This window comes from Aquila chrysaetos, chromosome 6 (assembly GCF_900496995.4).
Source record: "Aquila chrysaetos chrysaetos chromosome 6, bAquChr1.4, whole genome shotgun sequence".
Taxonomy (NCBI): Eukaryota; Metazoa; Chordata; class Aves; order Accipitriformes; family Accipitridae; genus Aquila; species Aquila chrysaetos.
In genome coordinates, this window is record NC_044009.1 from 42,374,338 (window position 1) to 42,389,676 (window position 15,339).

The 15,339-nt window shown below is 40.0% G+C and overlaps 1 protein-coding gene across 14 annotated transcripts in view; it reads left to right on the top strand.

Annotated features, from left to right (window-relative positions):
* The window catches only part of KALRN (kalirin RhoGEF kinase), a 532,819-nt gene that overhangs the window by 314,729 nt on the left and 202,751 nt on the right, over nt 1–15,339 (top strand). For all 14 annotated transcript variants that reach the window (XR_005932657.1, XR_005932658.1, XR_005932659.1 and 11 more), the window contains exon 12: nt 10,533–10,702. Coding sequence is in view for 11 of the 14 variants with exons in the window: in XM_030018367.2 (XP_029874227.2) it covers nt 10,533–10,702 (170 nt within the window). In the remaining 3 variants the exon portion in view is untranslated. The remainder of the gene's footprint in view (nt 1–10,532; nt 10,703–15,339) is intronic.

Here is a 15,339-nt window from a genome sequence, read left to right on the forward strand (position 1 = left end):
AAAATACATGCAATAGGCTGAAATGATGACTTTCTGATATGGTAAAAGCATTTTAGAGGCTTAAATTTAGAGCAGTCCCCTAAGTGATTGTTAGTGTCCTAACTCAGGAGTGATGTAGTGGTCCTAAGGCTATGCCTATAAAAGAGATGTTGTGTGTCCCAGTGTCCTACAGTATTCATTATGCTCTCTTAGTTTATAGTCAATATTTTCATACCCTTTTAGGCTAAGGCATTCCTGATGGTGTGAGCAGAAACCTGGTAACTTGGGAATCAAATCCAATTATCTGTATGGCAGGGTAAAGTTATAAATTATTATCAGTGGGATAAATGCACTCAACAGACTTGTACCTGAATCATTTCTCTCAGGATTAAGTGCGATTGAATTCAGGTTCTTACTTCAGATCTGAATAAATTATTGGCAAGATTGTCAGATCTTGCAGTTTTATCACAAATCTCATGATAGTTGATGTCTTTCTGTGAGCTCTCAGCTGCTCGGATCAAAGGATGAGACAAGATTCTTGGCTGTCATTTCATTTAGTTTAAAAGGGAATAGTTTTTGAGCCTCCTGGAGAAGAGGTTGCAGATGTGATAAAATCACACCCTGAAGACTCAAGAACCTCAAGGCAAATAATAAAAACATCTTGTAATTCATTGTCTGAATCTTAATATTTTACATTGGTCTCACAGTTTTATACTTACGGTTCTGCAGTGTACTTTACAGTTCCAAGTATAAAAATGTAGACCCAAAAGAACACTGTCACCATTTCCATATCATTAAAAACTTGTAAAATCCTCTTGCGTAATTAAATGATGACAGCATCTTGTAAATGTCTTTACTTTCCATACAGATTTTCTTCTCTGTTTAGCAATCATATTTTTGTTTTGCCTGGCTTAAAGTGGCAGGAAATACGCTGCCAGCAGTTTGTTATACAGCTTCAGTGCTGGGGTTTTAAACAACAGTATAGAAAAGCCTGGGAATTACTTTTGTCAAACAAGTGTTGAGGTGAGGCTACACATAGATAGCTCTGTGTGATATCCACATGCAAGTACATTCCTGGCTTCATCAGCAGGATTTTAAGCTTTTAGGATTAATGTAGGTGTTTAAGAGCAAGTATACATACCTCAGTGTATTCTCTATATAACTGAAGTAAAAGTTTGTTGTGTTACTTGTTGTATTATTGGCTGATAATGCAGTTGCAAATTTAAGAACAAGGGGGAACTTGATCCATTTATAGTATATGGGTCTTACCTGAACAAAGCAGTTCTGCAATTGCTTCATAGCTCTTTGGGGCATGAAAAACATGTTTTACCACTCTAGGTTTCTCATTTCTAAGTGGCTTTCAGATTACCACTTTTGTGTTGCATTGAGTCCAGCAAGACAGCAGCAAAAAGCAGGAGAGGCAGTAGTGTGGTTTCAGGTCATGTACCCTGTGCTTTGTTGGCCCTTGGTAGGTCAGAAGAGCAATAGGACGAGGTACTCGGTGCTTGCAGTTCCATGTGGAGCCTGCCAGGTATACCTGGCCCACAGAATGGGGGGATGAGTATGCTCAGGAAATATTTAATGTTGAGAAAAATGAACTGCCAAACTCTTAACAGGTTCTTACTGAACATGTGCAAACTGGAACTTGGCAGAGGTCTTCTGAGTGACCAAATTTGGGCAAATTTTCACAGGGATGACATAATGTATATTCTTTACATCAAGGCTAAACTCTGCAAAATTTCAAACCCTTCCTTAAAAGCGTGGAGGGTCTGGAGCATCTCATGTGAGCAGAAATAAGACTTCTTTTCTAACACAGGCAAAGTAACTCCTTTTTCCCCTTCCTCTCATTCTGGACCTTTTACCTAGAAATTCATCAAGTTCAGCATTTGGCAGATTCCTCATATGGAATGTTTCACTCTGAACAGCTTGTCTGATAAGGCCATGAGAAACTGAGAGCAAAGTCCTGGACCATTAAGTGTCAGGCAACTTCCTATATAGACCTAAATTATTTGTGGTCAGCAGGTCACCTTGGTCACCCCATAGATACCAGTGGGGTTACTCAAGTGAGTAATGGGAGTGGGTTTACCCTGTCAGTTAGGAACAGTAACAGTGTTTTATTGCAGGCACTGCTAACTGAATTTTACTTGATAACCAAGACCTGTGAAATTAAATTCTCTCTGCTTCGGTTGAATATCGTGATTAGAAGATTATTTCAGTGTAGGTCACTAATTTTGACAGAGCATGGCACTTAAGTTGTGGCAGAGTTGCTGGAAAGCAGGGAGCAGAAAGCTCATGGGGCTAAGGTCGGCTGCTGTTGACTCTCATCAGAAGAGTTGACAGAATCTATCAAAGTTAATCATGGAGCAAACATGACAGTGGTTCTGGGACATACTGTATAATCCTGTCATTCATTGTAAATTGACCCAGGATTCAAAGTTAATGTTACTGAACTTAATAATTTGTTGTTTGACTTTAAGTGTTAATATTGACATTTCAGAGCAATCGCCCATTAGATAATAGAGAGTTGTGATGAAGGGGATAATCAGTTTAGCAATTCCACTTGCTGGCAACTTGTAGAACTCCTGAAAAGGTCTTGTTCCCGGAACACGTCTACCACAAAGTATCTGTCTTACACACTTACACACCACCCCTGTCCTGGCCAGTACTTTTGTTCCTTTTCTCATATTATGGCCAGGTTTAAAAAGCAATGAAAGCAGAAACCACTAAAATGACCCAGACTGGCTCTCTGCTGATAAAATATTCAGTGACTGGCCATTTCACATCCTAGCACTTTTCAGGGTTAGAATGAAGCACCACATGCCTTTTTCAAAAGCTAGAAATTTTGTTCCTTCAGTGGGATAAAATTAACAGCTGAGATACATACAAAGCAGCATACAAAATCAGTCTTTGAAAATATCTGCCCCTCCTCTCACTGCAGGGCTGTGAAACATCAAACCTTAAATTTATGCCTCTTACAAGTATGCCTCTTACACTGGTTTTGCTGGGAGCTGAATCAGTGTAGTTGGGGGCGGGGGAGTATTACAAGTAGAGAAATCACAAGACAAGGGGATGAAAAAAGCAAATGCTTTTATAACAGATTAAGTAAATGCTGGGGTTTTGTTTTTTGTTTTGTTTTGTTTTTTTAAAAAAAAAGTGCTCAGTTCCTAAACATGATGATATTCCCATCAGAGGTGGATTTGCAGGCAGAGAGCAGGGGACATGAACTGCCAGAGCTGCACTTGCAGGTAACGTGTGTGCAGTCCTTCACCTGGATGGCAGGTACCTTGGAGAAGAGAGATACGTTGCCAGTTTACTGTTTCTTTCTGATAATTGGGGCTGTAGAGAGGGCTCTGCTGGTATAACAAGTGTTATTTTTGTGTGAGCTATGTAAAAGTTCACTCTGCGTTATCAGCAATCAATTACCATGAAGCAGCAAAATAAGAGCAAATCCCTCTCCAACTCCAGAGCATAGGCTGTGTCTTTGACCAAAATGCAAACATTCACCAGTCATTCATGTTGGTGGTTTCTTTGCAGAGTTAAATCTTGTCTGTAAAGCTACCAAATATCTGGGACTGAAGAACCAGGACAGCTGGGGTGGTGTGGGATGCCCCTCTTTCCTGTCCATTTGTTGTCTAGAAGCAAGGTTTTTTCATGAAGGATTAAGAAGCTGGGAATGAAGAGAGCTGTAGTATCCTGGCAGCACATCCTGCTCTTGAGCAGGGGAGTTTGAAGCACAGCCAGACCGCTAGTGAATAAAATTCTGCCATCTGTGATGGCAAAAAATTGTGAGACAGAATTAAGGTAATAAGAATTAAATGCTTGTAAATGCAGCCACATAAACCAAATGACAGGAAGTTGAACCTGCAGCAGAGCAAGGGCAGGTGCATGGAAGAGAAGTTCTTTCCATCATTCAGCCATGTGCTAGCCAAAGGATTCCTATAGACTGCATTTAACTTCACACTTTACTATCTGCATTTTTCAGGCCATTCACCAGCCTTTTGACTGACTGCTTGGCTTTGCTCAAATGCCATCATTGGCTTTTGAGGGCCCTTGCATGTGTTTTATGTGTTATGGAGACAAGTCTCCAGCCCGTATGCCTTGCTCCCCACATAACAGTGGTTCATGCTGCAGCTAGAAGGTTGTTTTATGAGCACCATTAAATAGGACGTGCCAACTCTTATAAGGCACCCTTTTATTAGTCATATTACAGCCCATTTTCCCAATTTCCTGAAGCTGAGGAAGATGAGCTTCTCCCAGTTCTACTGTGTGGGCTTGCAACTTTTACTGCCATGTACAAAGGCAACAGAGTGGGCAGCCAGTGCCTGTGATAATTTGCATACTGAGTAAATCTTCATCAAAGCCATACAGGGACACTCCTGTAATTCACTTATCACTCAAAAGACACATTCTGTTATGCTTTAAGTACATGTACGCAACAGAGTCTACACCACTAGTTTAAAATGGTTAGTGTCACTGTAGTGGTTCAAGCTGATGGATCCAATAAGACTGTTTGGTTAGAGAAAGGTACCACAGTTTTTTAAATCCTTAGCAAGTTTCAGAATGATTCAGAATTGTCACAAGTGATTTATTTCTGAGATTCCTACGGTGTAGTGCACAAAGTTGCACAAAAGGCTTAAAGCAGCAGATCAGCATAAGACTGCAAGTGATATGGCCAGTCACTAAAAAAGCACAGAGGGAAGAGGTAGTGCAACTCCCATTTGAGAAGTAATGAAAGGTTTAGAACCAGTGAACAACTTAGAGGAAAACGTAATGGCTCCTGCATTTAAGTAAATTGCTGAATTTGTAGTATGTATTTTACAGCTATGGAAAGCTCCTCCTGCACCAAATTGTACTGTATTACATTGGTGTAAATTTGAGTAAATCTGCTGATGTAGGAAGAACTTCTCCAAGCCTGTTATCAGTATGATCTAGTGCAGAATTTGATTTGCTTACTACAATTACTGAAGTTAACTACATCTAGATTCATAATTACAAATAACTTACATTAAATTTATACTAGAAGAGGAACATGTTTTTGCAATTCATAATGGTAGCAGAAGAAGCACAGAACATGTACATCTGATTCTTCAGTTATAAGCCAACTTTCTCTTCTAGAGGGAATAGTCCCTGAATTACATTTACATGACCTTGAGCTGGGAATCTACACACTCCCTGGAAGTTCTCCTCTTCCCTTGAGAGGAGATTATTTTGTGCTATATCAATCTGGTCCATACAGGACTTGGAAAAAGCATCAGATGTTTAGGCATTGCAAATCCTTTTGCCATAGGCAAGGTTACTAATTAAAAAGTGTCAGCATACAGAAGCACCAGATGCAGTCCAACCAAGGATGAATGTCAAGGAATTGGCAAGGAAGAGGGAAAAAGCAAGGAAGAGGTTAGGAAAAGATCAGATTTTTTTTCACAGAATGTTCCCTTTTTTCCCCACTCGTCGTCTCTTCCCAACCAGTTTGGTGGTATCTGACAACATTACTTCTTGCAGCAAGGTTTTTCATCAGCTGTATCTTACCATGGAAGTCACATATTGTGGCATTTCATATGTAGTGTCTGGTCATATCCCACATTTTATTAGGTACGGTGTCATTGTGTGACACTTCACTGGTGGCATGCGGTCACATTACAGCTCATCATTACATACATTGTTTTCTATGTTTCTGTTGACGTTTCTACGAGACCTTGAATATGACTTTGTAAAATGTTGTTGAAATATTTTTCCAATTTATAACAACCATCAGTTCTTTCAACTGAAATGGCACTGGATGCATTCTAAGTGTGAACAAATATCAGCTGATGATTGTGCTGAAAAGTTTTATTATCTCTACCATGTTAGTGCGGCGAAATCAAGGTAGAAAAGGCAATTTCCTAAAGGGTGTGCAGTGAAGCCAGATTCACAACAGCACTTGAACAGGTGTTTAAACATAAGCACAGGCTGAGGTCCTGCTATAAATTAACCTGAACTTGGGGTCTATGTGACTTCCTAATGCATATTATGAAAAAGATAGATGTTACTGCTCAGAATAGGTTTGTATAAGCGTGGCATAGTAGCAGAGGAAAATAGGGTTGATGGACACCTCTTGCTGGAGCAATTCTGTTTGTGTTTGGGTTTTTTTCTCAACCTGCCCTTGGTTCTCTGCACACTTATGTCACAACTCATGGAGTGGAAACAGTGCAAATCAGGTGGGAAAAGAGGGTCCCCATATTTCACTAAATTCTTCTGCATTCTGCTGTAGCCTTCCTTGCTGTGATGGATGTTCACTTTACTGAGTTGGCATGAGCATCCTTTTGGGGCCTGTACTGCAAGACGTGACACTTCTCTGACATAGCAAAGGGGTAGAACATATACCCTGGAAAGTTGCTTGTTTCCATTAACATCCTTGTTTTGAACAACTAGCAAAAATGTTGTATGATGGTAATTGTCATGGATTGAACTGACTGGTTCTTTGCTTTTCACTGCTGCCATTACTCAGTGTTTTTAAACTGGTTTTGAGTGGATTAAAACTCATCTCTAGCATTTGCAAAAAGCAGAGTATAGACACTGGGTGTTTAATAGTTATTCCAAACACGCAGGCAAGATTTTCTTAGCGATCTCTTTAGATTTTAGATTTTGTTTAAAGTGGTCCCTTGCTCTAAGTTAGAAGCATTAATTTCTAGGTAACAGGCACAGATGTCCTTCAAACCTCCAGTAAGTGGTGTCATTAAGTACACTAAGTAAAATGAAGGGTATTGCATCAGATGAAATAGCTGGGAATAAAGAGATATATTGTCTCTTGGATGGAGGGAAACTGCCTGTGTTCTATATCCAAGGAAGACACAGAAGTTGTTATAATGCATGAGAGGTGCCAGATGCCCACCCAAAAGAAGGGGAGGGAGGTCATTCTTCTTTTCCACTGGTCTACTAATCAGAAGAGAATTGTTTTTCTTGTCTAAAACCATGGTTACTTTGATAAATAAAGCCTCAATTCTGGAGCCTCTATAGACCTTCAGCATGGATGTTTTAGGGTATTTGCCTTAGACTTCTGTGTAGCTGACAACTATGACATTTTTAGACACAGTTTGCATGAGTCAGATTTGTGGCTGGATCTCTCTCATGGACTTAATTCAGGTTTTACCACTAATGCATTAGTATTTCCATATCCAATTAATCATACCAAAGGACAGATCATCTTGAAGGAAGCACAAAAATTATTTTTTGTGTTATTTCTTCATTTTTTTCCAGGATTCTGTATCTTTGGTTTAGTACATGTTAAATAATACAATGCAGAGTTTATCTCCTTTTCTGGACATATGCAGCACTGGCAAGCTTAGTGAAAGTCACCACAGCTGGATGCGAAAATATTGTGTTAGTATTTGTAATGTCTGCATGCATCTACATACGGCTCCTGTACAGGATCAAGTGATACATTAGCAGTAGTTTGGAGTATGTATGTGAATGGGACAGGTGCTCACAAATTTTGCTCGTGCTAAGAATAAAAGAAGAAAGTCACTTTCCGCAAATACGAGAGAAAAGTTGTCCTGGGTAATATGTCAAATTTCAAAGAAAAATTGAAAGAGTTCACTCAGTCTAAGCTAGCTAACTGTTCAGAGTAGGTTGCAGCATGAATTAGGAAATGCACAAGTTATCTGGTGATATGGGGTTTTAATAGTCAGGATTTTTTTAAATCAGTTGAATGGTTGCATTGGAATTAAACATCAAGCCCTATAGGGACTGATTTTCCTGAGCTGTGATTCTGACTCTGATGTTGCAGTGACTTGGAGTTCATCTTTTCGTTGCTGTGGCATTCACAAGTGGGGCTTGGTAGTAATTTATTTCAGGTGCTGTTAGTTGTAGCACATAACCTAAGTGGTTTTTGAATCAGGTTCCTGTTGTAAATTGTTCCTGAAAGATCGTCCTAATCTTATTAATATTGACTGATTCTTTGTATTAGGATTTCCCAGGGATTGGTGGAGTCTAAAGGATTAAAGGCCTCTGAGTCAAGGATGACCTAGATTCTGATAGATTTTATTATGCAAATCCTTACAATCAGAGGTCATTAATGGAAACATCTGAAGCTAATATGAGATAATATATTTGAGTGCTCTCTGAAATTAATGAGTGTTTCGGTTCCAGGTACAGTACAGTTTAAATATTTCAAAACTGCTTTGATTTAGAAGTGTTCTCAAAAGTGACTTAGGATCTTAAATGTCCAAATCCTTTTGGCTGCTGCTGAAAGTTGGGTTCTGGAGACACTTGAAAACAGGGTTTTCCTCTGAAGTCACAGTGGGGGATCGGAAACTTTCTCCTCTGCCCTTTCTAACATGATAATTTCAAGAAAACAGCAGATTCCTAACAATGAAGCAAGTTCTCAATTTCACTTTCATTTTTGTAAAGGAAATTCCCCAAGCTTTTCTTGTTACCTTAAGTGAAAAAATGAAATATGACAACAGCAAGAAATTAAAAAACTACTGGCTTTCCCAACTTGAAACCGAAGGATGATTTATATGCATGGCCACTTTTCTATATTTACAAAGTGCTCTATTACTTGAAGATCTGATAAGCAGAGAAAGTAATATTCCTGAACAACTTGGTCCTCGCCTGTTACAGTCCAGCTGTCCCTACTGTTTGAGTGGGTGCAGGAATCAGATCAAAACCAGGAAGAGTCTGAATGTAATTAGTATATAAAGGCATTAATGCATTTTCCTTTATGGTGGCTTCCCAAAGTTCAGCCTGTGGACCTCAGGCCACAAATGAAAAAGCTCTCTATTTGGTTCTTTAAATATGTTTTCATTCTTTCATTTATTTCACAAGCCTGACCACTTAATTATGTTTGTTTCTGTCATTAATAGTTGCCTTTTTATATCATGTCTTTCTCCTGAGAACGTGAAAATATGTAAATAATCTGAGCAAAGACATTCCATTTCAGGCCAGTAATAGGGTAGGCCATTATGATTATGCTATTTATGAATAAACAGAGGCGTTTACCCAAAATATTCAAAGCTGACTGAAAATCTAACTGAAAAGCCTTCAAATTAAGCATATGTTTTAAAACTTGTTTTTGAAAGTGTGTCAAGCAAAGAGTCGGTAGCGGAGGTGGGGACATAGCACAGGGAGCTGGGCTTTCCCTTTTCTGATATCATGAGCAGTGCTGGGATAGGTTCTGATTTTGATTTTGGTTTAGATCAGCATGATATCCTTGAAGTCAGTAGTGTGCGTATAATGTAACATTTGATGACTGGCCTTAGGTTTGGTCCCTAATCGTGAGAAGCCTTGCCAGCCTGCACTTAAGATGTCCCTCTCCTCCTCTCGTTTTACATGGACATGCAGAATTTACAATCTCAGAAGAAATCCTGTAGGATGGGGATCCAGTGTGCCTCATTTTGAACAGGAACATTTTCACCAGCTCTTTTGCCACCCCCACACAACGTCTGTTGTCTGCTTCATGTGTACCTCTAGGTCCCTTTGAGACAAACTTCTTTGCAGCTCCCTGGAACGGCAGGCAGAAGTGCAGCCCTGCTGCCACGGGCACCACGGCCTTAGATGTTTCCCAGCGCGCCGGTGCAATGTGTCATTTCCCGCTGCTGTACTTCTCTGCTACCTTGCAGAATATACCAGCAGAATGTGGGTTAATGGGGCAGGCATGGCACAGAAAATAGTCTCTCTGGTGGAGTCATTAGGATTTGCTGGCAGACTGCCAGCTCAGTTGGTGCAATTTTACACTCACTTTTCACAGCAAGCTTAAAGGGGAAACCTCTGTCTGCTTTAAGCCTTTACAGCCAACGAGAGGCTGCTGGGGCTTGCCTGCCACTGTCCAGATCTCTGATGAACAGCTGGCTGGAAATTCTCATCTAAGCACTCACTCAAATGATTTGTTGTTGTTGTTTTGAAATTGGTAGTCAAGACTATTTAAAATTAATGGCTCTGCATGGGATTGGTGATATTGCTGTCTCCTACGTTTGGATTTTCCCAAAGTTAAAAAGCAGAGTTTGAGGTGCATTTTGAGGAGGGGGGTAAGTGGTGGAAACCCACAAAAAACCCAAACCAAAAAAAATCCAAACCAAACCCTCCACAAAGCCTTCTGCCTGGGAAGGCATAGCTGAGCAGGCACAGCTAGACTTCAGCCAGTACCATACATACACACCAAAGATTTTAGGTCTGTTCTGCAACAGGCTTCAGGTGTGTGTGAAATTAATAGCAGCTGATAGCACACATCTCCTGAAAGGGTTAGGTTATCACAGCTGTAGGGCATTGTAATTTGTTATTTGTGTAAAGAGTTAATCAGAATAATATAATTACTTATTGTCATATAATAAACTGAAATGCACATTAGTTTTTGAAAAAAAAAAAATACCTGACATTACATTTATCTTACTGTGTTGCTTAAAATGGAATTGCATCAACCAGAATCAATAACCAATATATCTTTTTGTTTTTAGCAACTTTCGGTCAGTTTTCATGTGAAACATACAGCCCTAGTTAATACTTACTGATCTGGAATTAGAGAGCAAAAGGGTTAAATCTCAATCCCTCTCTGATTTATATTTCCCTCCCCTCCTTCCCAGCTGTGGACATGGATGGAAGATCTGCAGAAGGAGCTCTTAGAGGATGTCTGTGCTGACTCTGTGGATGCAGTTCAGGAGCTTATCAAGCAGTTTCAGCAGCAACAAACAGCCACCTTGGATGCTACCCTTAATGTTATTAAAGAAGGGGAAGATCTAATCCAACAGCTCAGGTAAGCATCCACCTGGAGGACAGGTGTTGAGAAATCTGATGAATGCTGTGGTTTAGGTGTGCATAAATAGGGAACTCTAAGTTAGGATTAATTGGGAGAGTTTATTAATCCTTTGCTTATTTATGATTCTTCAAAGTCTTTGAGTGTTTTATTGAAATTGCAAGGAGTGATTTGTGTGGACTGAGTAGTCTGTGGATCAGCATGGGTTCCTGTTTGACAGGGAGATTATTTATAGGCACAGTGAAGTGAATTGAAGCAAATGTGTTTCAGGTGAATATTTTTAGTTGGTATTTATAGAAGATTGTTAAATGGTTGTGAGCTGAGACCTCATGATTTATATGGTTACTCCTGATGTAGGAGAAGTGTATGCCTCTTAATAAAATATACATGTGTCTAACAATCTTCACTCTCATTTTGCATGCAGCACCCTTCTATTTATCTTTGTCTATGTGGGGTTTATTCATACTGTCAAAGAGGGTCTTATACTGCCAGTTCGACTTGCATTTTGAATTAAAACAGCTCATTTTACCTGATCTAAAATACATGAAGAGACTGGCTCCAAGAAGTTGGGGTTTTTTTGCTTTCTCAGTCTGTAAGCGTAGTAGAACGAATGTTTGCAGAGTAAGCTTACACAAAACTTGTAGTTGTGAGATCTCTCTCATTTGTTCTCATATACAATGGTTTTCTGTGGCTTTAACTTTGCTGCCAGCACTGGAGTTTTCCTGCCTTTTAGTGATATTACTGAGCTCAAAACCAAGTCCAATACATCACTTATTCTTTAGATCTTTGTATTGTTACAGATTGCCCTTATCTACATGTACATAGTGTGTACGTTCTGTATACATATATAACATGCAGGTCTGCCAGGTCTTACGCATTTCACCAGAGACTGTCCCAGAGAGTTATGTCATTCTCCTCACCCCAAGCTTTCCTAATCTGATGCCTTCAGTTCTCACATGAGAAGTGCAGGAAACCATAAGCCACACTAGGAAGAGCCTAAAGTGCTCTAGAACAAAGTAGATAAGGAAGGGCCCTGGTGGAGCTTTGCCCTTAAGAGCCCTCCTGGAGTCCCTGAGTCTTCTACAGCTGTGTGCTGAGCTTTCCTCTATACTTTTTCCTATCACCCTGAATGCAGAGTCTTCTCCACTGGGTCAGAGAGGAAAAAAAAAAAAACAAACCCGAAAACAAAACCCCAGATATTTGAAAGGACTTCTCTAGGTTTTGTCATTCAGCCCTAGGCAGCCTCTATAAATTCCTAGTCTCGTTGTATGTGGCTTGCCTGCATCACAGGGGGAGAGCGAGGGACCTGAGCTGTGGTATTGCTTGCCAAGATCAGAGTTGGAAAGGAAGGATCAGGAGCAGACATAGCTAGGCTCCATCCATCCATTCATCTTTGCTGATGAGATAAATAGGAAGGAAACAGGCTGTGTTTGGTAAGTGAGCTGCCAGAAAGAGGGGGTTTTAGATAAGAATGTATGTACAGCCAGCCATAACAGGTCAGTCAAAGGTCTGCATGGCAATTTCCCTTTATGCAAAGAAACTTTTTGCAAAGTTTAGTGCATTTCTATGAGATCACAAAAATGGCAGTGAAATTCTGGACTAAACATTTTTTTGTTGTTCATCCCACCTATTGGCATAACATCATTTCAGCATGAACACCCATGGACAAGAGCCTGAAAGGGACCCTGTATAAGACCATCAGGTGGAGTGTGGGGTTGTTTTTTGGGGTTGCAGAAAGTGTCTGTATTGAAGGAGTCCTGGTGCTGCCTGTGGGATTGGCCTAAAAGCTTTTTGCCTGCACTTGAGTCGGTAGGAAAGCGGCATGTGGGGTTAGAGTGGCCAGGGCAATTTTTGGAGCTGAGAAGTCAGTGGAGCATCAGTATGAATAGCAGTTATTGGAGAAAGGCTGGTGTAGTGGCTGGAAGGTCATGCAGGGGAAGAGGTGAACTGAGAGGTGGCGTGTGGGACTTCAGCTTTTTTTTAATGTAAACTTAGTCAATTCTTAGTTTCAGTCTTTGAAAGGTAGGGGTGGCCTCAGGTTTGAGACTTTGTTTGGAACTGCTGTCATGCCTAAACATTTGTGAGATGCCAAGACGGGTTTTGTGGCAGCTGTATTTAACAAAGAAATGTTGTTTTGGGGTCTGGCTTGTATTCTGGGCAGTGAGCAAGGTGGAACAGGGTGAACATGTTTGTGCAAAGTGATTCCCTGCTTCTGATAAAGTTAAGACCAAACACAGACAGAACAGTTGTCTGAAGGATGGAAGCCCTGAATGCACACAAAGATTTGCAGAGCTGACCTGTCAAGACGATCTCTGATTCAAGTGTTGGTTTTGAGCACTCTGACTAACTGCAAAGCCTGTAATGCAATCTTTCAAAAAGTGAAGCAGAACTGTGTAAGAAAAACATAAAACCACTTCTGTGTGTGCCCATTTTAGAATTTGTGCCCATTTGTGCCAGCTTTTGTGGCTGCTGGGAGAAGTAAAGAACACACAGATAAAGGAAAGGAGGAAAAATTAGAATTGCTGCAATCTTTCCATAACACAGCATTGCATTTCTCAGTGTGGATCGCCTTGTACCTACCGTGAAGAATAGCTGAAGATTGCAAATGCTACAACAATGAAGAGAATGGAATACACTGCTCTTATCAAGCATGTCATAGCACAGGTTAAAACCAATAAAATTAATGGGGCTTTGAAAAATTTTATGTTTCTTGTCCTTATCTCTGAGAGAACAGATATTGGTTTAGAGAAGATCGTTTTGTGTAACAGCACTCTATGTCTCCTCCTGATAGCTTCGCAAAAGCTCAGCTGCCTGAACTAGTTAAATACAATGCCTGGGACTGCTCTTCGCAGAAGGTCTTCAGGGCCTTCAGTGACTCTGCATCAGGAGATCATACCTATCAGGAATGAAACAGGCCTGTCTAGCAACACTGTACATGTCATTGGTAGCATTGGAAACACTGTTTTCACTCTTCCTTATCAGTGTTTTACTGAGGTGATCATTGTTCTCCACAGTGAACATGAAGCAAATCTTCTGAACTGCATTTCTACGAGTACTGCTGGGGGCAATATTTCTGCACATCTGTGGAAGGCAAAACAATGACTTGCTCCAGCGAGATGTGAAAGAACAGGAATGTTAGGGGCAAAAAAAGGACAGTGAAAAGTTATGTATCTTGCCTTCTTTACAGTAGTTCAGCATATGAGCTTTTGGTAATGGGTATGTTTCACTAAGCTTTCTCTCAGTTAAAGCACTGAAAGTGGTTTCAGGAGCACAGCGTTCATTCTGAACAAACTCAACAGCAATGCATTAAGCCCAATTTTATGTTCCCCAAAGTTTATTTTGTACTTTTTCCCAATAATTTCCCTGCATTTTATAACTCTAACTGGTAACCTTTCAAGGACTAGTAAGGGTCTTTTATCAATTCTTTCCCAGAATTTCTCATCACCAGACAGAGCAAGAAATCTTGTGGTGGGAGCATCCAATCTCAGAAATTTCTTTCTCGGATCAGACTATATAGGGATTGTCAAGGGAACTGTGAAAAAATACCAGATTATTACACTTAGATTTTTGTATTGCATCAGCCACTGAAATGCAAGTATGGCTTGATTTGAAGAGTGAAATGTTTAATGAGAAAGAATTTCTAAAACCAAGTGTGTCTTTAGATCCCGTGAGAGATTATTCAACACCAGTCTTGAATAATTCATTGCGTCATTTAGATAATATATGAATAGTAATAATCCTGCATTTGAATAAAGACATATTTCATGCCCTTTTATAGAAGACAGGTGCTGACTGAAGGAAACAGAACTTGATTGAATGTGGCCTCAGATTCAGCTGTAGTTTCAAAAGCTCACCTTGTTATCTTCATTCATCCTTCCTCTGTACAGCTCTAATGTGGAGGTGGAGAGAGACCTTGTGGTCACCAACAAGGTGAAAACACAAGACTGACAGAGTGGGGCAGAAACCATATCACCTGGAGAGAGTAATATTGGTGTAATTTTCCCTTATAAGCAAGGGAAGTTGGTAGTGCTTGCTTCAGAATAATGCTGAGCATCTGAAGTTCCATGTATCAAACAAAGTATTTGAGGAAAAAGAGGTGAAACACATCCAAAGAGCAAACTACTATCCAGTTAATACTATTTTGTATTTTTAATTTTATTCTTAGGCTTCAGATGTTCAGGCAAATGCTTGTTCTGTTCCTTCAAGACACATAATAAAACCAGAATAACGTGTGTTTTGCTGCCTTAGAACCTCAAAGGTGTGTTTTAAACTTACCTTTTTGTCAGTGTGTAGTTTCAATTTAAGGCACCTTACTGTTTGTCAGTGTGTAGTTTCAATTTAAGGCATCTGCAAAAGGTTATACTTTTTTTTTTTTCTCAATTATGCTCACTGACAGTGTTCAATTAACATTTAAGTTGACTGTACGTTGTTTTGATCTGACCCTACGTGATGGTAATTTGCAAAGAGCAAAGCGCAAGCATTTCAGTCAAGTTCTGTAGAAAACTATGAATGCTTTGCTAGATGTTTATGGAGGGAAAATTCAACCCAGAAAATGGAAATAAAACCCTAAAAATAGGGAACACGCTAGCACTCTTCCACAGTGGGGAGACTCCGCAGGCACCGCAGGCCCAGGTTAG